The sequence below is a fragment of the Chamaea fasciata genome, unplaced genomic scaffold (genome assembly GCF_029207755.1).
Source record: "Chamaea fasciata isolate MVZ Bird 193981 ecotype frontalis unplaced genomic scaffold, bChaFas1.0.hap1 SCAF_3, whole genome shotgun sequence".
Taxonomy (NCBI): Eukaryota; Metazoa; Chordata; class Aves; order Passeriformes; family Sylviidae; genus Chamaea; species Chamaea fasciata.
The window spans coordinates 709,764-734,385 of NW_027094088.1; the positions used below are offsets into that span (position 1 = coordinate 709,764).

Genomic DNA, 24,622 nt, shown 5'->3' on the forward strand with positions numbered 1-24,622 from the left:
CCGGAGGAGAGCCCCTGAGAGGGAACCTGCTCCGTGTCTGTCAGTGCCTGCAGGGAGGGCGCAGCAGGGGCCAGGCTGGGCCCGGGCAGTGGCACCAGAGGCAACCAGCTCGGGAAATTCCACAGGAACGTGAGGAAGAGGTTCCTCACTGTGCAGTGCCCCAGCACTGGGACTGACTGCCCAGAGCGGGTGTGGAGCCTCCCTCGCTGGGGATAGTCAAGAACCATCTGGACACCATCCTGTGCCCCGAGCTCTGCCATGACCCTGCCTGAGCAGGGAAGTTTGGCCAAGTGACCCCACTGTGATGCCATCCAGCCCGGCCCATCCCGGGATTCCGAGGGACGGCGGGGACACGGCGGGGACAGCGCAGCGCGCAGCTCCCGCCGCTCCCCTGTCCCTCGCCGCCTGCCGTAGCGGGCCCGGAAGCGGCGCGCTGCTTCCGGCGCTCCCGGTGGCACCGGAGCCGCTCTGGAGCGGCGGGCAGGACCGGACCGGCGGCGCCGCTTCCCTCCTCCTCCCTCGGGGTGAGTCGGCTCCCCGTGTGCCGTGCCGTGCCCGGCTCACCGTGCCTCCGGGGGCAGCGGGACAGCGGTGAGCGGAGGGCCCGGCTCAGCGGCGGGACGGCCCGCAGGAAGGCCGGTGTGTGCCGCGGCGCCGGGACCGAGGCACGTCGGTGCGAGCTGTCCTCTGCGTGCGTGTGCCCTGTACGAGCTCATGTAAGGGAGACGATTCTTTGGCTTGCGGTGTGGCATCTGAACAGTACAGGAGAATGCAAAAGATTACTGCTGGTACAAAGCTCGGCAGAATAGCGTGGTCTTTTAATTGCAGAGATTGCGAGAAGATTCCCGTCTGGCATTGCTGCGGTTTCCAAGGAAGGCAGCGCGATTGAAGGTGTGTGTGAATGTCCTGGGAGCTCAGGCTGCTTCTCTCTGCCCCATCTCGAAAATGCTTCTAATGTGCCATTAAAACTCGTAGTCTTGGATGTTAGCGTCTCCTGTGGTTAAACATGGGGTGATGAGTGTTCCTCTGGTGTCTTTGGGACAAAACAAACCGTCTTCGGGAGCTCAGCCCCTGGCTTTGCCCGCAGCTGCCTTTGCAGATTGCTGGCCCTCAGTCTTGGTCAGCGAATTCCCAGGCGTTTCCAGGCTGCTCTTAGCTGGATGGGAGCAGGGCAGCGCTGTGTCTTCCTTGCAGTGCGGGTCATGCTGTGGGCAGTGGCGGGGATGCAAACGGGACTAAAACCTCCCTTCATTATTTGCTGTCTCATTAAAGGGCCCGGTTTGCCTCCATGCTTTGGGTTAATTTCTTTTTTGAGGAGAACCTCACTGGGTGTGTGCCAGCAATGCTCAGAGCCGGTTTTGTTTATGAAAAACTGCCTTCATTTCTTGGAAGGGGAGCGTGAGCCTCTGCAAAGTGGGTTTTCCTTCAAAGCTTTCAGGATCCTGGGTGTAGGATCTCGGGATCAAAAGCTGTGCCTCGACCACTCCTCCTGTCAGTGCTGGCTGCTTGCTGTTGAGGGATGCAGTAAAAGTTCAGAAGGCTCAGAAAGCTCTTTATTATGGCCCCATGCTGTCTGCTATTCAGTTTTTACAAACCTCGAGGGCAACTTCCAGCTGGTTAATAATTTTCTTGTTAATTATTCTATTAGTTAGTAAAAGACCTTTTACTTGCCTGTTAAATCTATGCACTCTTGGGTTGTTTGCATGTTTTCTTTCCTGATTCTAGTGGGAGAAATTTTTTTGTTGTTACAGGCGCACTTATTTTTCACCCTCAGGGTAGATTGTTGTGCTGGAGGAACTTCTCGTTTTTAGGATAGTTTGGGATGGGAACTTACAGATTACTCGTTAGAAGAAATGCCAGGATGGCTTTTTAGTGTGTTCTTGCACTGACTCGTGCTTTGCTGAGCCCGTAGCTGAGAGACGAAAGCTTGACCCTGCCTCCCCCGTGTCCCCGCAGGCCGGCGCGGTGCCATGGTGAACGAGCAGCCCGCCGGCAGCCTGCTGGTGCAGCTGGGGCCCGGGCTGCAGGCCGGCCCCGAGGAGCTGCTGCGGCAGCGGCCGGGCCCCGACGGCCGCCCGGAGTACCTGGTGCGCTGGAGCGTGCTCGGCTCGGAGGGGAGAGCGGCGGGAGGCGGCGGGGCCGGCCCCGCGGAGCCCCGGGCGGAGCGCGTCTCCCTGTGGATGTCCGCGGAAGAGGTCCGCGCCGGCTGCCCGGCGCTGCTGGCCCGGAGGAGGCCGCCGGGGCCCGGGCGGGAGGAGAAGGCGCCCGGCCCGTCGGGCGTCCCGCTGGACGAGGCGTCGCTGCGGGAGATGGAGGCCGACGTCGGGAGCCTGGTGCGCCGGGCCCGGCGCCAGGTGGCCGAGGGCGGCGCGGCCGGGGGCTCCGTGCTGAGCACGCTGCAGGTGCTGGGCGCCTACGCCGCCATCGGCTCCCTGGCGGGCGCCTTCAGGGACACGGGAGCCCTGGAGCTGCTGCTGGCGCTGCTGGGCCACCGGGACACGCGGATCCGCCGCGGCGCCGGGCAGATGCTGCGCGCTCTGGGCACGCACGATGCAGGTGGGGGCTGCTCCTGCTGGGCACGGAGGGTCCTGCTGGGCACGGAGGGTTCTGCTGGGCACGGAGGGTCCTGCTGGGCACGGAGGGTCCTGCTGGGCACTGAGGGTCCTGCTGGGCACGGAGGGTTCTGCTGGGCACGGAGGGTTCTGCTGGGCACTGAGGGTTCTGTTCTGCTGGGCACGGAGGGTCCTGCTGGGCACGGAGGGTTCTGCTGGGCACGGAGGGTCCTGCTGGGCACTGAGGGTCCTGCTGGGCACGGAGGGTCCTGCTGGGCACGGAGGGTTCTGCTGGGCACAGAGGGTCCTGCTGGGCACTGAGGGTCCTGCTGGGCACGGAGGGTTCTGCTGGGCACTGAGGGTTCTGTTCTGCTGGGCACGGAGGGTTCTGCTGGGCACGGAGGGTCCTGCTGGGCACTGAGGGTCCTGCTGGGCACGGAGGGTTCTGCTGGGCACTGAGGGTTCTGCTGGGCACGGAGGGTCCTGCTGGGCACTGAGGGTTCTGTTCTGCTGGGCACTGAGGGTCCTGCTGGGCACGGAGGGTTCTGCTGGGCACGGAGGGTCCTGCTGGGCACTGAGGGTCCTGCTGGGCACGGAGGGTCCTGCTGGGCACGGAGGGTTCTGCTGGGCACAGAGGGTCCTGCTGGGCACTGAGGGTCCTGCTGGGCACGGAGGGTTCTGCTGGGCACTGAGGGTTCTGTTCTGCTGGGCACGGAGGGTTCTGCTGGGCACGGAGGGTCCTGCTGGGCACTGAGGGTCCTGCTGGGCACGGAGGGTTCTGCTGGGCACTGAGGGTTCTGCTGGGCACTGAGGGTTCTGCTGGGCACTGAGGGTTCTGTTCTGCTGGGCACGGAGGGTCCTGCTGGGCACGGAGGGTCCTGCTGGGCACTGAGGGTTCTGCTGGGCACTGAGGGTTCTGCTGGGCACTGAGGGTTCTGCTGGGCACTGAGGGTTCTGTTCTGCTGGGCACTGAGGGTGCTCCTGGGCACTGAGGGTCCTGCTGGGGCAGCTGAGGGTCCTGCTGGGCACTGAGGGGTGCCGGGCCTTGGGGAGCGGGGTGAGCCCGGGGAGCAGCGTGTCTCTTGGCAAAAGGGGAGGAATCAGTCCGGGCCTTCCAGACTCCCTTGGCTGCAGTTGTCTGGACTGCTCTTGGGAGTCAGAAACTCTTTCCCCTGCCAGGTTTCTGAGCTGGGATGCTGGTTAACTGTTAGGAGGACATAGGCCAAGGAGATTGGGAGAGTGTGGGGTGTCTCTGCTCCAAGCTGTCATTGGAAAGTCTCTGGCCTGTTCTTGGCAGGGAGCCTTTCCTCAGGCCCTGGATAGGGGCTAGTCCTCATTTAAGAGGTGCTGCCATGGCTTGGAAGTGCCCAGTGAGGCTTGGGTGCCGCTGGAAGGTTGCTGGTTGTGTACCCCACAGGAGATCTGGCTTTCCCTGTCCTGTCCCTGAGTTCATGCAGCTCTGAAGTGGGGCAGAGGCGGGCTGATTCAGGTTAAAACTTGACTTCTTTTCTTCCCTGGGACCCTGTTCTGGGGTCAGTTATTTGGGGCTGCTGCTTTGTGAGAGTCTCGCAGCTTTAGGTAGGGGTAGAAAAAGCACACCACGGAGCAGAATGTTGCCGCTCCAGGGGAAGGGACAGCACGTGGACCAGGTGACACTGAGCAGCAAAGTGTTCCTTCCCTGCAGCTCTGTGTCTGGCAGGGAGCGTGGGGTGAGGGTTTTCTTCCCGGGGCCTGAAGAGTTTTTGTGCTGCTGTTGCTGCAGGGAGCCGGGCCTATGTCCTGCTGTCCCTGAGCCAGCAGGATGGCATTGAGCAGCACATGGACTTTGACAGCCGCTGCACCTTGCTGGAGCTGTTTGCTGAGATCACATCCCCTGCAGAGCCCTGCATGTCCTTCGAGGGGATTCACCTCCCACAGGTGGGGACAGACCTGCCACAGGAGCCCTGTGGGCCAGCAGGGGCCAGGAGGGATGGCAGTGGGGGCCAGGAGGGATGGCAGTGGGGCCAGGAGGGATGGCAGTGGGGCCAGGAGGGATGGCAGTGGGGCCAGGAGGGATGGCAGTGGGGCCAGGAGGGATGGCAGTGGGGGCCAGGAGGGATGGCAGTGGGGCCAGGAGGGATGGCAGTGGGGCCAGGAGGGATGGCAGTGGGGCCAGGAGGGATGGCAGTGGGGCCAGGAGGGATGGCAGTGGGGCCAGGAGGGATGGCAGTGGGGGCCAGGGATGGCAGTGGGGCCAGGAGGGATGGCAGTGGGGGCCAGGAGGGATGGCAATGGGGCCAGGAGGGATGGCAATGGGGCCAGGAGGGATGGCAGTGGGGCCAGGAGGGATGGCAGTGGGGGCCAGGAGGGATGGCAGTGGGGGCCAGGGCTGGCAGTGGGACCAGGAGGGATGGCAGTGGGGCCAGGAGGGATGGCAGTGGGGGCCAGGAGGGATGGCAGTGGGGCCAGGAGGGATGGCAGTGGGGGCCAGGGCTGGCAGTGGGGCCAGGAGGGATGGCAGTGGGGCCAGGAGGGATGGCCGTGGGACCAGGAGGGATGGCAGTGGGGGCCAGGAGGGATGGCAGTGGGACCAGGGCTGGCAGTGGGACCAGGAGGGATGGCAGTGGGGCCAGGAGGGATGGCAATGGGGCCAGGAGGGATGGCAATGGGGCCAGGAGGGATGGCAGTGGGGCCAGGAGGGATGGCAGTGGGGCCAGGAGGGATGGCCGTGGGGCCAGGAGGGATGGCAGTGGGGCCAGGGCTGGCAGTGGGGCCAGGAGGGTTGGCAGTGGGGCCAGGGATGGCAGTGGGGCCAGGGCTGGCAGCCCTGTCTGGCACAGGAGGGGAGCTGAGGGTGGGCAGGTGAGCAGGGCTGGCTCTTGGCAGAGCCGGCTCAGGAGCTGGGGCTGCAGGTGCTGTGCAGGCTGAGTGTGAGGCTGCGCTTGCTGCAGATCCCTGGGAAGCAGCTGCTGGTCCTGGTGAAGCGCTACCTGTGCGTGACTTCTCTCCTGGAGCAGCTGAGCAGCGACGTGGAGCAGGGAGAGGAGCAGCAGGGCTGTGCCGTGGCCAGCCCTGTCCCTGAGGAGAGCAGCCGTGTGAAGCAGCAGTTTGAGCTCAGCATGGCCATGGCAAAGCTCCTCTCGGAGCTGGTGCACGTGATGGGCTGGAGCCAGCGGCACGGGGCAGAGGCGCTGCCCCAGCGGGAGCCGCGGCCTCGCCCCGCGCGCTCCATCTTCCAGCACAGGGCCCCGGCCGGCGCCGCTGCCCAAAAGCCCGTGCTGCCTTCAAACGCTGCTCCTCACAAAAAGCAGGGCTGTGCCTTCCTGACTGCGTCCGACTTTGCAGACAGCAGTGACTACGTGGAGTACTTGCAGGCAAACCTGGTGCGCGGCATGCGGGTGCGCCTGCTGGAGGACTGCGGTGACGTTAGAGCTGGGGAGGAGGGAGAGTTTCTCCAGAGCACAAACGGCATGCACACAGTCCAGGTAGGTCATGGGGAGACTGTTCTGGCTGCAGTGGCAGAGGGGAGTGACCAGGGTGACTGATGAGTTCCTAATGATGCCTTTATGTGCAGGAAGTTGGACAATAGGCGTGGCATAATGTGTATCACTGTCTGCATCTGTCCTGGCTAAATATTCCCCTTCCAGAGCTGGAGGGTGGGTTGCATGGAAGGCTACTCTGGTTTTGTATGCGTTGTGCTGCTAAGGTTTCTTAGCCTCTAAAACAGGCCTTGACAAAACGCCTGTCCCCATCTTTCTTACAAAAACCAGACAGTGTGCGCTGAAATCTGTACATAAATTGTGTGGTGTTCTACTTGAGCACTGCTTCCTGTCCCCAGGCATTTGGGAAATGGGAGGACAAGTGTAGCAGGAGGATTGAACAAGTGAGCAGATCTGATGATCTGGATTTGTTTGACCCACAGGTCTTATGGCAGTCAACGGGTCGGACCTGCTGGATGCGTTGGGACATCCTGGAGATTATTGGCTTTGGGGAGCAGAGGGAAGACCCTGCTGCTCAGGAAAAGGAATACAGTGTGAGAAAGAGCTTTACTCTAGACACAGGTGAGATTGTGATGCGTGTGTATAGCATCTCTTTCTTTCTGATTACCCTGTGGGAGAGGAGTGGTGAGCTTTATATGGCCAAACACACGGCAAGCAGCAGGCTGGGTTTAGAAAGCACTGTTAGTTTGTGTGACCATGGAAAGCTAGTTAAGGATCTGCGTGGCTTGGGAGTGAACGGAGTATTTTTGAACCCTAGATTTCTCTCAAGATGTATAATGAAAATAATGATATAAAAAGCATAGATTTGATTTAAACTGCAGCTGTCAAAACTTTACATTTGAACTAACTGACCAAACTGCCAAAACATGAAGGTAGAATTTCTCTGAGATGAAGCTGTTTAGGGACACTCAAGTCCCCTTAAGTAAGTGATAAGAGTTTTTAAAAGTATTAACATAGCAACAGCTCGTTTAACTTCATACTGTTAGGCTTTTAACAAGGTGTTAAAGCATTAAAGAACTGTTTTCATAAGACATCTGCAGCATTTCCTAGAATCATTTAACGTCGCCCGCGTACTGGAAGAAAATAAAAGGCAGAATCCAGTCTTCAGATACCCCTTTCTTGTTCAGCAGCTGACATGATTCTAACCAGGGAAACCTATTAAAGTAACTCTTTTATCACAGCTGTGATCTTCTGGGATACAATTTGTGTAGTGGTTTGGATTTACTGGCTGCAGGAGAGAATGTTGATGAGATCAGCAGCTAATTGCACACTTTGAAAATATTGCCAGTGTAAAAGATGGTTTCTTAAATGGCTTTTATCTCTTGTAGTTAAAGGTTTAACTTCATGTCAGTGTGCAGCGTCAAACTTAGCTAGATTTCTCCTTTTCATACTCTTTCTGATTGTGGGAGAAGCGGGAGCTCTGTTTCACTTTTGTGTAGAACTCTTTCCAGGCATCATACCCCACACAGAATATGAACTGAAACGTGGGGTGCGCAGCAGCGGCTGGGGGATTCGGCAGGGCTGACAGTGCCTTGCTCCGCTCCCTGCAGCTCCGCAGCCGTTCCTGTGCAGGCCCCCGGGGGGGCTGTACTCCCTGCCTTACCTGGGGCAGCGCCTGCCCGAGGCTGCCGAGGCGCTGAGCCGCGCCGAGTGGTGGGAGCTGCTCTTCTTCGTGAGGAAGCTGCAAGCGCAGGAGCAGGAAGAGATCACCTGTCTCATCCAGCAGCACCTGGGAGAGCAGGTAGGGGCCGGTGCCTGCAGCAGGGAGATGGGAGGGAGGAGCAGAGGGGACACCGGGGAAGGGACCAGAGCCAGAGGAGATGGGCAGCGCGAGCTGTGCAGGGACAGCCCGAGTGCGGCGGCAGCAGTGGGAGGAGGGTGGGTGGGGACGATGGAAGCGCGGGGAGCTTGGCCCAGCAGAGCAGGGAGGGCAGATGAGAGCAAAGGCAGCGTCCCCTGGCTGGCAGTGAGTGTGCAGCCAGGTTTGGGCAGGCGAGGCACGGCCCTGGGGTCGTGGTGCCAGCTGCGCTCGGGTGGTGAGCACGGCTGGGAGGTGTGGGAGGTGGGAGCCGGGCTGGGCGCAGCCAGGGGAGGCTGGCGGCGGGGAGTGGCCCCGGGCACCTCTGGCGGGGCGGCCTTTGTGTCCCGTGGGCCGGTGGCCGCCACCGGGGCCGCGGGGCGCGCGGCGAGCCCGCGCTAACCGGGCCCCGTCGCGGCGGTGTCGCAGGTGGACGAAGAGGCGCTGGTGCAGCTGTCGGTACCTGCGGAGCTGGCCCAGGAGGTGCTGCAGGTGCTGGAGAAGCGGTGCCAGGGCAGGGACCTGCGGGACCTGCGCGGCTCCCGTGTCTACGGCCGACACTTCCCCGGCCGGGCGCCGCGGCGGGACGGTGGAGGGGGCGCGGCGGTGTCCCCAGAGGGTGACAGCGGCCCCGAGGGCGCGATGGCCGGGGCGGCGGAGGGAGAGCTCGGTGCAGCCCCCGGGCCGCCGCGAGGCCGCAGGGTGGAAGCGGAGGCGGATTCGCAGCTGTTCAGCGAGCTCTTGGAGAGGGAAGGGCTGTTCCTGCCAGAGGCGTCGGAGGAGCAGAGCCAGGGTAATGCCGCGGCCCAGGCCGGGGCCCGGGGGAGGGCTCCGGGCAGGGCTGGGGCCGCGCAGCCGGGGCTGGCCGCGGTGGGATGCCTGTGGCCGCAGCTCCGTGCCCTGTGGCCCCGGGCGGTGCCGCAGGTGCCGGCGCCGCCCTGACGCCTCCGCCCCTCCGGCCAGCGCTGGGCGGCTCCGAGGGCCCGAGCGAGGGCGGCTCGCCGGCCGGGGCTGCGGCCGCGCTGGACGTGATCCAGAGCAGCAGCTCGGCGCTGGGGCCGCGCTTGGCGGGGCTCCGGCACATCCTGAAGATCCTGGAGGAGGAGGAGGACGAGCCCAAGTGGGAGCAGCGAGTGGGCGCAGCCCAGGGCGGGCTGGGCGCCGGCAGCGCCGGGTGAGTCGCGGGTGCCGCTCACCCCTCGGGCGGCCTGGGGAGGGCCCGGTGGGCAGCGTGGGGACGGCGCCGGGCTGGAGGGGCGGGAGGTGCCGGAGGAGAGGCGGGTTTGTGTCCCTTTGTCCCCGTTGGCGGGGAGGGCGGGGGGGAGGCGGCCGGCGGGGCCCGGGGCGCCGGGTGGCCGCGGCGGCGGAGGCTCCGGCGGAGGTGTCCGGTCCCCGCAGGGAGAGGCTGGCGCGGGTGGCCGTGGAGCTGCTGAGCGCGGAGGCGGCGGAGAAGGCGCTGGCGGCGGTGACGCTGCGGCTGGCGGCCGCGCTGCTGTCCCGCGGCCGGTGCCGCCTGCCCTTCGCCACGGAGGGCGGCGTGCGGGCCGTGCTGGGCTGCATGCGGCTGCACGGCCGCTCCGCGCTGGTGCAGCACGCCGGGCTGGCGGTGAGTGCCGGGGCTGCCGGGCCGGGCCGGGCCGGGCCGGGCCGGGCGGGGGCCGCGGGCTGCCCGGCCGTGCTGAGGGGCCGCTGGCCCGGCTGCTCTCGGCCCGCAGGCGCTGAAGGTGCTGGTGGGAGCTGCGGACGGAGAGGCGGGAGGAGCCGCGGGGAAGGGCTCGCCCTGGACCCACGGCGACGCGCAGATGATGCGGGAGATCTTTGCCAGCATCGGCTCAGCCTCCGGCGATGGCTCTGCCGGCCTGCTGGGCTGCATCCCCGCTGCCCTGAGCACCATGCAGAGGGTCCCGGGGTAGGGCAGAGCGTGGCGGGCGGCCGGGCCCGGGGGGAATCTGCAGGGGAAGGGCGGGCGGGCGGCCCGTGTGTGCCCGGGGCAGGAGAGTGGCACGGCCGCGTCCCTGCAGGGGCTCCGCGGGGGTGCGGAACGGGCTGCTGGTGGTGAACGTGCTGCTGGACGGGCACCGGGGCCTGGCGGAGCAGCTGGCGAGCTGCGGTCTCCCGGCGGTGCTGCAGAGCTGCTGGACGGAGCGGCAGAGCGGCGGGCGGCCGCGGGCGGCGCTGGCCCTCGGCGCCATCAATCGCCTGGCGGAGCAGCGGCTGCCCCCGGGCCCGGAGGCCGCAGGTACCGGCCGTGCCGCCCCCCTGGCCCGGGGGCGCCGCGGGAGCCTCGGGCAGGGCTGGCAGGGCCGAGCCCCGAGGGGCTGCAGCAGCTCCTGCGGCTGCCGGGCTGCGCTCACGTGTCCCTGTCCCGGCGGGCGCAGAGGTCCCGTTGGACCCGCAGGGCGTGCGGATGCTGCTGGGTGTCCTGGACGACGGTGCCTTGTCCAAGGAGGTGGTGGTGGCCCTGGAGAGGCAGCTCTGCGGCCGAGGCCCTGTTCCCTCTGGCCAGGTGGCCCAGCTGCTGCAGGACCACGGCTGCTTCCAGCTGTTGCTGCGCAGCTTGGAGCTGCTGGGGACGGAGAAGGCCGTGAGCCTGAGCGTCCTCAGGTGGGTGCGGGGGCCTGGGGGGTCTGGGCGCCCCTCAGCAGGTGTGGGAGAGCTGCTGGTCACGTCGGGGACGCCCAGTGCCTGTCTGCGGGCCCTGGTGGGGTGCTCTTCACTGGGGGCAGGCTCACCCCGGCACGCGGGCAGGTGCTGGTTGGAGCGTGCTGGGGCGCAGGGCCGAGTGGGGACACGGCAGCTGTGCCTGGCCGCTGTGGGGACGTGCGGGGGCAGCAGAGGACGTGCCTGGGTCTGGTGGGGCGTGCAAGGTGCCAGGGGAGCCTTGGCTGGCAGTCCCTGGCAGGTGCCTTCCAGGTGGGGCAGGGAAGCGGGGCCGCCTGTAGCGCTGCTGTCCCCGTGCCCCGGCCTGAGCGGGCCCCTCGGTCACCCAGGATCCTGAACAAGTTCCTGGACCGTTATCAGGAGGATGTGCTGCCCTGGCACGAGTGTGTGGAGCCCTGCGTGTCCTTGCTGAGCAGCCACAGCAGCAGCTGGGAGGTGAGGGGCGCAGGAGCGCAGCCGGCTGTGCCGGCTGTGCCGGCTGTGCCTCGGCCAGGCCTGGTCCGGGCAAGCGGGGCTGCGCTGGTGGCAGCCCGGCCTCGCGTGCTGGTGTGCCGGGCTGCCTGTGCCTGGCCGGGCTCCGGTGGTGCCGCTGGGGTTGGCATGAGGGCGGCGGAGCCCGGGGCTGCTGGGGCCCGCGGAGCCGGCGGCGGTGCCCCGCGTGCCCAGGGCCGCGTCCCGGCAGGTGCTGCAGGAGGTCGTCGGCTTCCTGCACCGCCTGGGCAGCGCCAGCAAGGACTGCGTGGTGGTGATGTGCCGCGTGGGCGCCCGGGAGGCCGTGTCCAAAGCCCTGGAGAGGCACAGCTCGGTGCCGCCGCTGGCGCCGGCCCTGCTCGACCTGGTGGCCGAGTGTGACAAGTACGCCCGGCTGTACAAGGAGCTGGCCGGCGGCATCTTGGCTGGCTGCATGCAGGTGGGCCGGGGCTTTGGGGCTGGGGCCTCGGGCTGTCCTGGCCCCGAGGGACGGCCCTGTGCTCTCCGCCGGGCACGGCCCTGCGGGGTGAGGGTTGGAGCCCTCGAGGTGAGAGCCTTGCCCCGTCCCGCAGCTGGTGCTGGGGCAGATTGAGGAGCACCGCCGGAGCCAGCAGCCCATCGGCATCCCCTTCTTTGATGTCTTCCTGCACAACCTGTGCCGAGGTGGGTGCAGGCAGGGGGAGCTGGCCCCGGGCTGGGCGGCTGGAAGCTGCACGTGCTCTGCTCGCAGGCTCCGGCATGGAGGTGAAGGAGGACAAGTGCTGGGAGAAGGTGCAGGTCTCTTCCAACTCCCACCAGGCCGGCAGGCTGACGGACAGGAACCCCAAGACCTACTGGGAGTCCAACGGCAGCACGGGCTCCCACTTCATCACCGTGCACATGCAGTGCGGGGTGGTGATCAGGTGGGGCTGGGCCCGCGGGGGGAGAGGCCGGGGGGTCAGCGCCGGCCCCGCCACGGTGGCCCCGTCCCGGGGACGGGGGGACACGGGCGGCAGGGCCCGCGGGGGCTCTGGGGGCGGCCGGGCAGCCGCCCGTGTGCTGTGCTGTGCTGCGCCGCAGGGAGCTGAGCATGCTGGTGGCCGGCGAGGACTCCAGCTACATGCCGTCGCGGGTGGTGGTGCTGGGCGGGGACAGCGCCGCCGCCATCAGGACGGAGCTGAACGCGGTGAGTCCCGCGGGGAGCGGCGGCGCCGCTGCTCGCCGTGCCCGCGGAGGGGCGGCCCCGGTGGGAGCCCCGGGAGGTGCCCGGGGGAGGTGGGAAGGGCGGGAGCCTTTTGCAGGCTGCCCGCGATGCCGAGGGCTCGGCGCCTCCCTGCAGGTGACCGTCCTGCCCTCGGACAGCCGAGTGATCCTGCTGGAGAACATGAGCCGCTTCTGGCCCGTCGTCCAGATCCGGGTGAAGCGGTGCCAGCAGGTGGGAGGGGAGCAGGGCCGGGGCGGGCGGGGGCGGCCGCGGCCCGGGAGCTGAGGGTGCTGCTGCTCTCCGCAGGGTGGCATTGACACTCGTGTGCGTGGCATCGAGGTGCTGGGTCCCAAGCCCACTCTGTGGCCCGTCTTCAAGGAGCAGCTGTGCCGGCGGACGTTCCTGTCCTGCAGCGCCCGGGCGCACGCCTGGAGCCAGGAGATCCGCCGGGACCGGGGGCAGCTGCTGCAGCTCTTTGGCAGGTGGGTCGTGGCCGCAGGCCCTGCGCGGCCCCCGCCTGGCAGGGGCAGGTCCCAGGGACGGCGAGGGGCCCTCCCTGGCCGCCGGGGGCCGCCGGGGGCCGCCGGGGGCCGCCGGGGCCAGCGAGCCCCGGTGCCTCGGCCGGGGGCAGAGCGGGGAGCCGGCCCCGCCGTGCTTTCCCCTGGGGCCGGGCAGCCCCTGGCACGGCGTGCTGCCCCGTGGCCGTTGCAGACTGAACCGGGCGCTGCGGCACGAGCAGGGCTTTGCCGACCGCTTCCTTCCCGACGACGAGGCGGCCCGGGCCCTGGGCAGGACGTTCTGGGAGGCCCTGGTGACCCCCCTGGTGCGGAGCATCACCAGCCCAGGTACCCCGCGCCCTCGGGGAGCCTCCCGCGCCGCGCCCCAGGCAGAGGCAGAGGCGCCCGGCTCTGAGCGTGGTTGGCCCCGCAGACGCCGCTGGAGTCAGCGCCCTGGGCTGGCTGCTGGGCGAGTACCTGGAGAGCGCGGAGCTGCCCCGCCGCGCCGGGGCCCGCGGGGCCGCCTTCGGCTCCTGCGTGCGGCGCCTGACGCGGCTCCTGGTGCACGTGGAGCCCGGCGGCGCCGAGCCCGAGCGGCCGCGGGCAGCTGGTGAGCCTGGGCCGTGCCCTGCGCGGGGCCGGGTGGGCGCTGCTGCGGGGCCGGGCGGGGGCCCCGGGGCTCCTCCGGGGAGCGTCCGGGCACGGAGGCGCCCGAGCGGGGAAGGCTCGTGTGCCCCAGCGTGGCCGCGCCTCCCCGGCGTGCCCTCAGCCCTGCTGCGGCGGGGGGGCGTGTGGGGCCCGCCCGTGGAGCCCCGCTGAGGCCGACCCTCGGCAGGTGGGAAGGAGGGCGAGAGCCAGGAGGCGCTGGCCAGGCCTGCAACGGGGGAGAAGTCGAGAGGCCTGTGGGGAATGTCGCGGTGCTGGCGTGGCGTGGTGCAGCAGCAGGTAGAGCTTGGAGGGCCAGCGGGGAGGGCTGTGGGACCTGCCCTGGGTGGTTGGAGCAGGGAGTGGGGTCTGGCAGTGCCCTGGGAGCCTGGGCAGGGCTGGGCAGTCCGGGCAGTCTGTGCAGTCTGGGCAGCGCTGCTCCCGGGGCACACCCCGCTCCCGCTCAGCCCCGGCGCTGCCCCCGCAGGTGCAGCGGTTCCTGCAGGCGGCGGGGCAGGCCCCGGACCTCGCTCAGCGCTACTGCCGGCTGTACCAGCGCCTGCGCGGGGCCACGGAGGAGCTCTTTGGGCAGCAGGCCGCCTTTGTGCTGGCCCTGGGCCAGGGCTTTGCGGGGGCTCTGCTGCGGCTCCCCTTCCTCACCGCCCTGCACGTGAGTCGGGGAGCGGCCCACGGCCCCGGGGCGGGCTCGGGGTGGGCTGCCCGTTCCCCCTGAGCCACAGGTGGCGGCCAGCTCAGGTGTGTGGGGCTCGTGCCGGCGTCCTGTGGTCAGCCAGCCCCGTCCCTGCAGGTGAGTGAGCAGTTTGCCCGCTACCTGGACGTGCAGATCCAGGAGCTCCGCAGGGCTGCGGGCAGCACGGAGCCTCTGGAGCGGCTGCAGCAGTTCCTGGAGCCCTTTGTCGTCTTCAGTGGCCTGGAGCTTGCCCACACCTTTGAACACTTCTACAGGTGAGGCTGCCGTGTCTCCCCAGGTGCAGGGCCGCGGTGCAGCCCGGCCCGGTGTGGCAGTGCTGCTCCTGCTTTGCTTTTCCTGGGCTGTGGGGGGCCCGTGGGTGCTGCCAGTGTGTGCAGTGCCATTCCCTGCTGGGGACACGGGACACACGTGTGTGCTGTCAGTGTGTGCAGCGCCATTCCCTGCTGGGGACACGGGACACACGTGTGTGCTGTCAGTGTGTGCAGTGGCATTCCCTGCTGGGGACACGGGACACACGTGTGTGCTGTCAGTGTGTGCAGCGCCATTCCCTGCTGGGGACACGGGACACACGTGTGTGCTGCCAGTGTGTGCAGCGCCATTCCCTGCTGGGGACACGGGACACACGTGTGTGCTGTCAGTGTGTGCAGCGCCATTCCCTGCTGGGGACACGGGACACACGTGTGTGCTGTCAGTGTGTGCAGGGCCATTCCCTGCTGGGGACACGGGACACACGTGTGTGCTGTCAGTGTGTGCAGCGCCATTCCCTGCTGGGGACACGGGACACACGTGTGTGCTGTCAGTGTGTGCAGGGCCATTCCCTGCTGGGGACACGGGACACACGTGTGTGCTGTCAGTGTGTGCAGCGCCATTCCCTGCTGGGGACACGGGACACACGTGTGTGCTGTCAGTGTGTGCAGTGCCATTCCCCGCTGGGGACACGGGACACACGTGTGTGCTGTCAGTGTGTGCAGGGCCATTCCCTGCTGGGGACACGGGACACACGTGTGTGCTGTCAGTGTGTGCAGCGCCATTCCCTGCTGGGGACACGGGACACACGTGTGTGCTGTCAGTGTGTGCAGCGCCATTCCCGGCTGGGGACACGGGACACACGTGTGTGCTGTCAGTGTGTGCAGGGCCATTCCCGGCTGGGGACACGGGACACACGTGTGTGCTGTCACTGTGTGCAGCCCCATTCCCCGCTGGCACAGAAGGACACACGTGTGTCCTGTGTCCTGCCAGGCCCGGGGGCCGTGGGGCGCGGCCGGGCGCGGGGCTGTGGCTCTCCTGGCCGTGGCTGGTGGCCACGGGGCCGGCCCAGCCCTGGCTGAAGCTGGTGGCTGCGCAGGCTCTACCTGGGGGACCGGCTGCTGACACAAGGGCCATCGTGGCTGGAAGGAGGCATCGTGGAGCAGATGGGGCTGTGCTTCCCCAGCCGCTTTCCCCAGGAGATGCTGAGCAACCTGGCCGAGTCGGAGGAGCTGCAGCGGCAGTTCCGCCTCTTCCAGCTGCAGGAGCAGGACAGGCGGCTGCTGGAGCCGGGCACGGGCCCGGCCCAGGTGAGAGGGATGGGGGCGCGGGGAGGGCAGAGCCGCGGCTTTCCCCGCGGGGATCCCGGGCCTGACTCGGGCTGCCCCGTGCCCAGGAGCTGGGAGCGGCCCCAGACACGGCAGAGGTGAAGGTGCTGGCCCTGTCCCCGCGCTGCTGGCCCGTGTCCCCGCTCTGTCACATGGACAACCCCGCCAGGTTTTTCCCGGCCGTGCTGAGCTCCACCCTGGAGGAGTTTGCCGACTTCTGCCGGCAGAGTGAGTGCTGGGGCTGAGCCCAGGCCCTTCGGGGCAGCTCGGCCCCCGGTGCCGGTGGGCTGGGAGCGCCTGGCGGGGCTGGTCCCCGTCCCTGCCGCTGTCCCTGGCAGCGCCGCTGTCCCTGGCAGGCCAGAGCCAGCTGGGCTGGGAGTGCACCAAGCCCCGGCGGCTGCAGTGGACGTGGCTGGGCCACGCTGAGCTGCAGTTTGGAGACTGCATCCTGCACGTGTCCACGCTGCAGATGTACATCCTGCTGCGCTTCAACAGCGCCCAGGTAGGGCCGGGGCCACGCTGGGGCCGGGGGGCGCTGGGGGCTGGGGCGGGGCTGCGTCCCCCCTGCCCTGCCGGCGGGGTCCCCGGCGGAGTTTGGGGCACGGAGCCCACTGCGAGCCTTGGCCGTGCCCTCCCGCCCCGTGCTGCAGGAGGTGGCTGTGGAGGCCCTGCTGCAGGCCACGGGGCTGCCTGCTGACCTGGTGCACCACGCCCTGAGCCCGCTGACCCACGGCCGGGGCGTCCTGCTGGGGAGCTGCGCTGCTGGGGGTGAGTGTGGGGCTGGGGTGATGTGTGGGCTGGGGAGGGGCCATGCAGGGGGAGCAGGTCAGTGTGGGTGGCTGGCCCTGGGGTCTGTCTCTGTGGCCCTGGGGTCTGTCTCTGTGGCCCTGGGGTCTGTCTGTGTCCCTGAGGTCTGTCTCTGTGTCCCTGGAGTCTGTGTCTCTGTCCCTGCGGTCTGTCTCTGTGTCCCTGGAGTCTGTGTCTCTGTCCCTGCGGTCTGTCTCTGTGTCCCTGGGGTCTGTCTGTGTCCCTGCGGTCTGTCTCTGTGTCCCTGGGGTCTGTCTGTGTCCCTGGGGTCTGTCTCTGTGTCCCTGGGGTCTGTCTCTGTGGCCCTGGGGTCTGTCTCTGTGGCCCTGGGGTCTGTCTCTGTGGCCCTGGGGTCTGTCTCTGTGGCCCTGGGGTCTGTCAGTGTCCCTGGGGTCTGTCTATGTCCCTGGGGCCCAGGGCCCATGCGTGGCCGGGCCTTGGGGCCACGCGTGGGGCCAGGCTGCGGTGGGCAGCCGCCCGCAGCCGCAGGAGGCCCAGCTGGGCTCCCCCGGCCCCACGTGTGTCCTGGGGCTCCTGCAGGCCCAGCTCCAGGCCTGGCTGAGCCCGGGGTGCCGCTGGCTCCAGGTGCACTGCGGCTGAACCAGGCGGGGCTGGCCCAGGGCTCGGGGCGCCGGCTGAGGCTGCTGCCCCAGCAGAGGTACCTGCGCACGGAGAGGGCCGAGGTGAGCGCCCTGGAGAGGAAGAGGAACGTGCTGTGCTGCCTCATCACGCGCATCCTCAAGGCGGAGAAGCAGCTGCACGTGGACAGCCTGGTGTTCAGGGTAGGGGCTGCTGCTGCAGGGGGGCTCGGGGGCCGCCCGGGGGCTGCAGCGGCTGCAGCGGGGCTCCCTTGCTGCCGCAGGTGATCGATGCCTGTCAGAAGGGCCAGCTGGGGCCAGGGGTGCAGTTCCTGAGCTTCTGCTGCCACAGCGTGGACGTGCTGTCCTGCGTCCTGCACCTGCTGAACCAGGGCTACCTCCGGCGCCAGGAGGGGAGGCCTCATGTCCTGGAGTACATCTCTGCCGAGTCCACAACCCCTCCCGGTGGCCAGGCACAGATGACTTTCCAGTGCAGGCCAGCCCAGGCATCTCTGGAGGAGGACGGCAGGAACAGCCTGCACTGGTAGGGGTGCACGTCACCAGGTGTGGAGGGGTGTGCCTCTCGACTCTGTGTGAACGTGACCCGTTTCTCCGTGTCAGGGGGAGTCCTGGCGCAGACAGGGCAGAAGAATATCTCATGGCAATGCTGCAGGTGCCCATGGGGCACACGCTCAGCCCGGAGGAGGCAAAGCTGCTCATGAACCAGACAGTTCAGCAGGTCCAGGATACTCTCAGCATTCCGGATGACGTTGCTCAGCACCTCCTCATGCACTGTAGGTGGAATGTGGATTTCCTGATCCAGTGCTACATGGAGAACCGTGAGGCCCTGCTCATCTCCTCAGGGCTGCAAGTGCAGGACGTCCAGCCTCCCCCAAGCCCTGGAGCCCACTGCCCAGTCTGTGTGAACCAGCTGTGTCCCACTGAGAAGCCACCAACCCTTTGCTGCATGCACTACTGTTGCAAGGTGAAGGTTCTGGGGCTTTTGGTTCCTGGTGCTTGACAGGGAATTGCTGCTGTCTACCTGGAGCAGCTGTTCTTTGTCTGAAGGCGTTATCAGGGCATTTTTTCGGAGCTTATGCATTCTCTTTTCTCAGCTCGCTTTTTTGTTGTGATCCTTCACTCCCTGGTTTATCTATTCCCGCTTTTGTGCTTTGGGGTGATCTGTGGGGCTTTGTGCACCCTCTGCTGGGTGGGGAGGGCTCCCAGCGTCAGGTCTGATGTCTCCTCTTGTGCCCTGGCAGCCCTGCTGGAGGGAATACCTGACAACTCGCATTGAGCAGAACATGATTGTCAACTGCACCTGTCCCATATCCGAGTGCCGTGCTCAGCCCACCACAGCCTTCATCTGCTCCATCCTGTCCTCCCAGGAGATCATAGCCAAGGTGAGGCGCCGGGGTGGCTGCTGGGTGTCCAAGGGTCAGCACTATCAGATGATTTTGTTGCTGCTTCTCCCCTTCCCGTTACCAAGACTGGCAGCGTGGTAATGGTGGGCAGATTTTGTCTGTTGTCTCTGGTTATGGTCACTCCCAGCTGTTCAGGAAAGCATAGCATCAACAGAAGAGCACAGTGGTATTTCCTCTAAATAGATCTCTGGCAAGCAACATTTCAGTGGTTGCTTGTTCTAAAGCAGACTTTTTCTTTCAGTTTTTAGGGCTGAATGCCCTCCCCACCTCATGGCAGAGCTGTAGCTGTCACATGACAGACTCTGTTAATTGCTGGGCAGAACAGTCTCTTTTACACTGCTCTGTTGTTTGACAGGTGTATCTTTTGTCTTGTGTTTTTTAGGATGTGTTTGGAGAGTCAGTGCATATATCTGGATAATTAGTCCTTAGTGCCTTTGCAAATCCCCCAGTCACACGTCTGAGAGCAGGATTTAGGAGCTTGTTGCTGTGACTGCTTTATAAAAAGAAATTATTATTGCAGGTGGACATAAACAGCAGCTAAATTTAACAACTTGCTCTGATGCTCTCACTGAAATGTTATGTTTTCCTTTTGATCAGTGAGTGGTGTGGCTGGACTGTTAATGTCTGGTGCAGAGTCACACAAACAGTCATAGAATATTTTGGGTTGCAATATTCTGTGGAAGTCTCTGGTCCAATCCTGAGCTCAAAATAACTAGATTATTCTTTGAAGATTTAATGCTGGAATAATATTTAAACATAAGAAAAGTGGTTGTTGGGGTTGGTTTGTTGTTGGGGTTTTTTTTTTTCAGTAGTAAGGGTAGTGAGGCATGGGAGCAGTTTGGGCAGAGAGGTTTGTAATCTCTGTGCTTGGGTATATTTGAAATCCAACTGGACACAGTCCTCAGCAATCCTGCTTTAAGCTGGAGAGGTTGGACCAGGTTTTATTTCCAGAAATGCCTTCCAACCTCAGCAATTCTGTGAGATGAAACAGCTTCCGGATATGACACGGGGGATAGAGAAATGAACACAAAGGGAGTGAGAGGGTAAACTGACTGAGTGCTGTTCTCTTGTGAGCAGTTTTGGTGAGATGCATAGCCCAGGGCACCAGATCCTGCTTTTAAGGCTCAACCATGCAGCTTCTCAGGCTTAAATCTCCTTCCTGGCTTCCCATTACAGTATGAAAAAGCCCTCCTCAGGCGCTATGTGGAGTGTTGCTCCAACCTGACATGGTGCACCAACCCTCAGGGCTGTGATCAGATCCTGCTTAAGGATGGACTTGGTTATGGAGCAGCCTGTTCCAAGTGCTCCTGGATATCCTGCTTTAACTGCAACTTCCCAGAGGTGAGGAGCAGACTGTGCTGTCCTAGGTTGGGCACACACCCTTCTGCTGTTGTGTGATTGTCCTTTTCTCTCTCTCTCTCTCTCTCAGGCCCATTACCCTGCCAGCTGTAGCCACATGTCTCGGTGGGTGGATGATGATGGGTACTATGAGGGAATGACAAGTGAAGCCCAAAGCAAACATCTGGCTAAGCTCATTTCAAAGCACTGCCCGAACTGCCAGGCTCAGATAGAGAAGAATGAGGGGTGCCTGCAGTGAGTAGCCAGTTTTGTTTGCTGCCGTGTCTGTGGCTGGGGGGCACAGCCCCTGGCTGTGCTGCTGCAGGGGAGCACTGGCAGGAGCTGTCAGCACTGAGTGCTTCCCACTGTCCTTGTGCAGTATGACCTGTGCCAAGTGTAACCACGGCTTCTGCTGGCGCTGCCTCAAGCCCTGGAGGCCCAATCACAAGGATTATTACAACTGCTCTGCTATGGTGAGTGCTTTGCTGTGTCTGCTTGGGTCAGCCTTGTGTTCAGAGGCCCCCGTCCCCTCTCAGAGATGGTAAGGATCTCCACTTGGGCCCTTTACCCTGCACTTTGTGAATTTGGCAGTAATACTGGCATTTCCTGGTATTGTAGGAAATTGCTGCAATTTCCTGCCCCTTTTCTTACAGGTGAGTAAAGCAGCTTGGCAGGAGAAGCGTTTCCAGGACTACAATGAGAGATGCACCTTTCATCACCAGGCCAGGGTAGGGCCTCCTCTTTCCCTTGCAGGTGCTGGCTGCTGCTCAGCCCTGGGGAGCAGGGCACCTGCTCTTGGGTCAGTGTCTTCTCTGCTTAGCAGCAGGCCTCACATCCAGCTGGGGATCACTGGATGGTCATTTTGCCCTGGCTCTGGCATTGAGGAGTGGTCCTTGGCTGCTTTCTCCTGTCCAGTCTGTTGTGGAAACTGAGCACCTGACCTGTGGTGTTCAGGGGCTTAGAGAGGGGCAGGAGTTGGAAGCAGTGGTGACTGAAGGCTGAGCTCTGCCCAGAGCTGAGGTGCTGTAAAAGGTTGAAGTGATGGCACAGTAGAAATGTCATAGTTGGATGCATTAAGTGCTCTGCTGCTGCCTGCATCTTCTGGGATGGCAATTCAGAATGCTAAGCAATTATTTGTGTGGAAGGTGCTGTTTTTACAGCAATCTTGTGGAGCTTGACAGTGACATTGACTTCTTTTCCCCCCCTCCTTTGGTTATTGCAGGAATTTGCCATAAGTCTAAGGAACAGCATTTCTTCCATCAGAGAGATGCCAAAAATTAGGAACCTGACCTTTGTTCTTGATGCCTGCAAAGTGCTGGAACAGGCACGGAAGGTAAGGCTGGATAATAAAGTCTTGCTGGGATTTAGACTTAATCCTGTTGGTGTGTTTCATGCCTTTCCTAAAGTGAGGAGACGCCAACCTTGTTCTTCTCCAAACAAGAGGAGACAGAGAAAGCTTGAAGGGAGGAGTAGCATCAGGACAGGGGAAGAGTTCATGTCTGCCCTTCCCTGCTTTGAGTCCGAGCTGAGCTCTGTTTGCAGTGTTCCCTACAGTCGGGTCATTCATTCATAACCGGAGTTCGCCGCTTGTTGAAATGCCTTTGCTGTGGGCTCTGGGTGCTGTACAGCACCCTGCCTGCTTCCCTTTGGCCTCCATTCTCTTAGTTCACTGCCACTTTCATTCAGCCTGGGCTGCCCAGCACGGCCTAGTCCTGTGTGCTGAGGGGTCTGACTCTTTGCCCACTGCTCAGACACACTTGTTATGCATTTACAGTCTGTGTTCTTGTGATGGTTTGCAGGTGGGAACAGTCAGCTATTTTAGACTTCAATATAAAATAATTGCACATTCGTTTCCAATTCTGCCAGTAGCTCTAGTTAGCCTGGACCATGGGCACAAGCCAGAGGCCACTGGTAATACTGAGGTCTGGAAGAGTTTGGTGCTGCTCCCTTCTTGCCCACTCTGAAGCTGAAGGAGGGTGCTTAACAACATGATCTGTACTTTTCCAGGTGCTGGCCTACTCCTGTGTGTACAGCTACTATAACCAGGACACCGAGAGCATGGATATTGTGGAACAGCAGACTGAGAGCCTGGAGCTGCTCACTAATGCTCTGCAGATCCTTCTGGGTAAGTCCTGCAGCCTCTTGGAAGTTGTGACTAGTATTTCCAGCTGTAGTCAAAGAGCAGCAGCTCTGCAGCGGGGCAATAGCATGTATACCAACACCCAGCTGGCCTCACTTCTCCCAGTCCATGTCTGCCTAGCTGATGTCATTTCTGAGGGAGCCCACTGGAGCAGTTTGGCTGCTAGTGAAGATGGATGCAGTGTTCTGCTCTGAAAGAACAAGTCAGAGCCAAGGACTTGGTCTCTGCTCAGGAGTGTGGGGGGCAGCATTGACTCTGTTGGCCTTGAATTGCAGAGGAAATGCTGCTGCAGTACCAGGACTTGGCCACTTCTCTCCGGCTCCTCAAGGCAGAGCACTTCCGAGCGGGTCTGGAGCTGCTGCGGCAGATCCGGGAGCGCCTCTTTGCCATCCTCTGGCACTCCACACAGGTGAGGGCTGTTCCTGGCTTGTCTGCCTCTGCTCTGGTTTGATTGTGGGCAAACTGAAGGGCTTGATCAGCTGAGGGGCTAGACTGGGGATTGTGTGTGTGCAGGGTAGGGGTTTGCAGCACAGAATACATCCCAACTTACATACTGCTTCTGTCTCTTTTGGCTGTTCTTTCCTGCTAACAGGATTTCCATGTTGGGCTCCAGACCTCAGGAGATGCTGTTCAGAGAAAGCTGAAACTTGCAAATGTGCCTGCTTCAGCCCTTGCATGTACAGGGTGAGTTCTCTTAGTGGGGTGACAGGGGAAGGTGAGTCAGTGCAGACAGAAAGGAGGTGAGCAGAGTTTTCTCCTGTGTTCACTGACACTGATTGCTTGCATCCTGTTTTGTGGCTGGAGGTAGCAGTTGAAGTGACATAGTGGTGTAGGGAAAGCAGCAAAACCTCTGTTTGTAGGCAGCTGTGATCAGGACAGCTCCATCCCCGGCAGACTCAGTGATGGAAGCTGCTCTCCCTGGACTCTGGAACTCCTTTGGATGGGGATGCTGAGGCAGTGGCAGGAGGGTGTTGTGGGGCTGGGTGGCAGCTGATGCTCACAGCACAGGCTCTGCTCTTCGGCTCTCCTCAACAGGCAGAAACGCATCATCCTCTGTGACTCCCCCAACACAGACGAAGGAGGCAAGGAGGCTGAAGATGAGGAATATGATCCACAGTGGCAGGAGGACTATGATGACGATGATGACCTCGATGAAGACAACTTTATGATTGATAACGAGTCAGATTGTGATTCTTACTTTGATGATGATGACAGCTATCATAGCTAACACCAGAAGTGTTCTGTCAGCCAGCCTGCCACTTTGGACCTCTGCCTCTACTTTGTCTCACCCAGGTTGTATTAATGTTTTTTCCTCAAAGGCAGGGAGGAGCTCTCAGATGGAACAAAACATTTCCTCTGGGAGGTCTCTTGCTCAGTGGCTCTTGAATATGCAGGAACATGCTCTGGGCAGCTGGTCTGTGTTACTGCGGCCACCTCTCTCAGACAGACATCTCCTTGCCTTTTCCCCTTCTCTCCAGTTCTGCCTGTAGGTATTGAATTGAGCTAGGAAGTCACAGCCCATCTGCAGAGTGAGCACCACCTGTGACAGGGCTGCTCCTTGTCCTTGGTGTGCTCTCCCAAGGGCTGGGCACGTGTCCCAGAATGGCACTGTCCAGCACTGGCCGGTGTCTGGAACTGCTGTAAAAAGATGCTTTTACACTCAAGTTAAAGCCTCCCAGCTGGAGGTGGTGGGATTCTCTCCACCCACAGGTGGATGTGGCTTGGTTCCTCTGATTGAGAGGGGCATTTTTGCCCTCTGTTGGAGTTTTCTTCTCTGTTACAAAGGAGGAAGGGCTACTGTGAGTGACACAAGTTTGCAGGATTGTTTAAGTTTATAAGTATATGCACACACATATATTTTATATATATATATATATGCAAAGGTTGTTCAGATAGTACTGTATCTTTGGGGGAAAAAAAAAGAAAACCCTTAGGAACAAGGGTTGAAAAAAGTTCTGTTTAAAAAAAATAAACAGTTTTTTAAAGCCTTCTGATGTTTTACTGAAGCACTCTGAGTGTAGTGGCCAACTCTGGGCCCACCCTCCTTGAGCAGGGAGGCTGGAGCAGGAGACCCACTGTGGTCCCTTCCAGCAACACCCATTCTGTGAGTCTCTACCATGTGGGGTGTGTGTAAAAAATTGTAATGATGGCTCCTAAAAGTGAGGTTGAGGACGAGATTGATTTTGCACGTTATGTGTTTTGCATGTTCACCTCACCACAGTGATTCTTTATGTTCAGGCACATATCCTGAAGGAATGAGACAGGTCTGAGATTGATATGCTGCTGCCTGCTCTGTTCTAGCTTGGATTCACCTTCCAGAGAGGCCCAGAACTGAACAGAGATTCCATTTGCTGCTGCCTGGAGTAATCCAAAGGGGTGTACAATGGTTGGGTGTTATTTGGCTTGGATGTAGGATTTTTCATTCTTCTAATATTAAGAAGGCTAAAACAATTAGAACTGGGATACCATGGGAATAGGGACACGGTAAGATGAAGATATTTAAAAGCAGAAGGTCAGGTCAAGAGTAGTTATGGCAGGAAAAGAGAGGAAGTAGGGAGATGATTTGGACCTCTGTATAATGGGATTGAACCTTCTGCATTTGCTGAGCTCTGCTATGGGAGCAGTCCTTTTCCAGGGCAGGGGATAGTACTCACTTGGTAGTTTGAGTTTATTACTCAGAGGCCTGCTTGTACTCACTTCTTTCATTCTTTTGTAAATGGAAAAATTCATTGTAGAGAGAAAATGACCTGGATTGCTCTGGTC

At 62.4% G+C, this 24,622-nt stretch overlaps 1 protein-coding gene across 6 annotated transcripts; it reads left to right on the forward strand.

Annotated features, from left to right (window-relative positions):
- Positions 1 to 455: 455 nt before the first annotated feature.
- CUL9 (cullin 9) lies at positions 456 to 23,256 on the forward strand. Of its 6 annotated transcripts, XM_066177634.1 has the most exons (43): positions 483 to 524; positions 632 to 716; positions 829 to 891; positions 1,957 to 2,556; positions 4,315 to 4,469; positions 5,483 to 6,016; positions 6,454 to 6,592; positions 7,582 to 7,772; positions 8,259 to 8,622; positions 8,793 to 9,003; positions 9,228 to 9,435; positions 9,545 to 9,738; positions 9,851 to 10,068; positions 10,208 to 10,433; positions 10,820 to 10,925; positions 11,173 to 11,400; positions 11,534 to 11,624; positions 11,692 to 11,863; positions 12,021 to 12,126; positions 12,280 to 12,375; positions 12,451 to 12,626; positions 12,856 to 12,989; positions 13,075 to 13,251; positions 13,477 to 13,586; positions 13,774 to 13,956; positions 14,095 to 14,252; positions 15,344 to 15,554; positions 15,641 to 15,800; positions 15,911 to 16,074; positions 16,223 to 16,340; positions 16,965 to 17,161; positions 17,242 to 17,501; positions 17,579 to 17,942; positions 18,220 to 18,360; positions 19,558 to 19,722; positions 19,811 to 19,974; positions 20,099 to 20,192; positions 20,373 to 20,447; positions 20,942 to 21,052; positions 21,727 to 21,844; positions 22,135 to 22,268; positions 22,452 to 22,543; positions 22,895 to 23,256. In XM_066177634.1, the coding sequence occupies exons 4-43, from the start codon at positions 1,971 to 1,973 to the stop codon at positions 23,085 to 23,087; spliced, it is 7,524 nt and encodes a 2,507-aa protein (XP_066033731.1). In that variant the 5' UTR covers positions 483 to 524; positions 632 to 716; positions 829 to 891; positions 1,957 to 1,970; the 3' UTR covers positions 23,088 to 23,256. The 6 variants fall into 6 exon arrangements, with proteins under 6 accessions (XP_066033737.1, XP_066033734.1, XP_066033732.1 ...); XM_066177640.1 differs by lacking the exon at positions 632 to 716 and having other exon boundaries at positions 456 to 524; XM_066177637.1 differs by having other exon boundaries at positions 471 to 716; positions 11,760 to 11,863; positions 12,280 to 12,371.
- The last annotated feature ends 1,366 nt before the right edge of the window (positions 23,257 to 24,622 follow it).

What these genes read in the sequence shown, in the direction of transcription:
- CUL9 (XM_066177640.1), top strand. Translation starts at nt 1,971, where the DNA reads ATGGTGAACGAGCAGCCCGCCGGCAGCCTGCTGGTGCAGCTGGGGCCC. An exon ending in ACCATGCAGAGGGTCCCGGG is followed by an intron (nt 9,739 to 9,850) that starts GTAGGGCAGAGC and finishes GCGTCCCTGCAG; the next exon opens with GGGCTCCGCGGGGGTGCGGA. An exon ending in TCTTGGCTGGCTGCATGCAG is followed by an intron (nt 11,401 to 11,533) that starts GTGGGCCGGGGC and finishes CCCGTCCCGCAG; the next exon opens with CTGGTGCTGGGGCAGATTGA.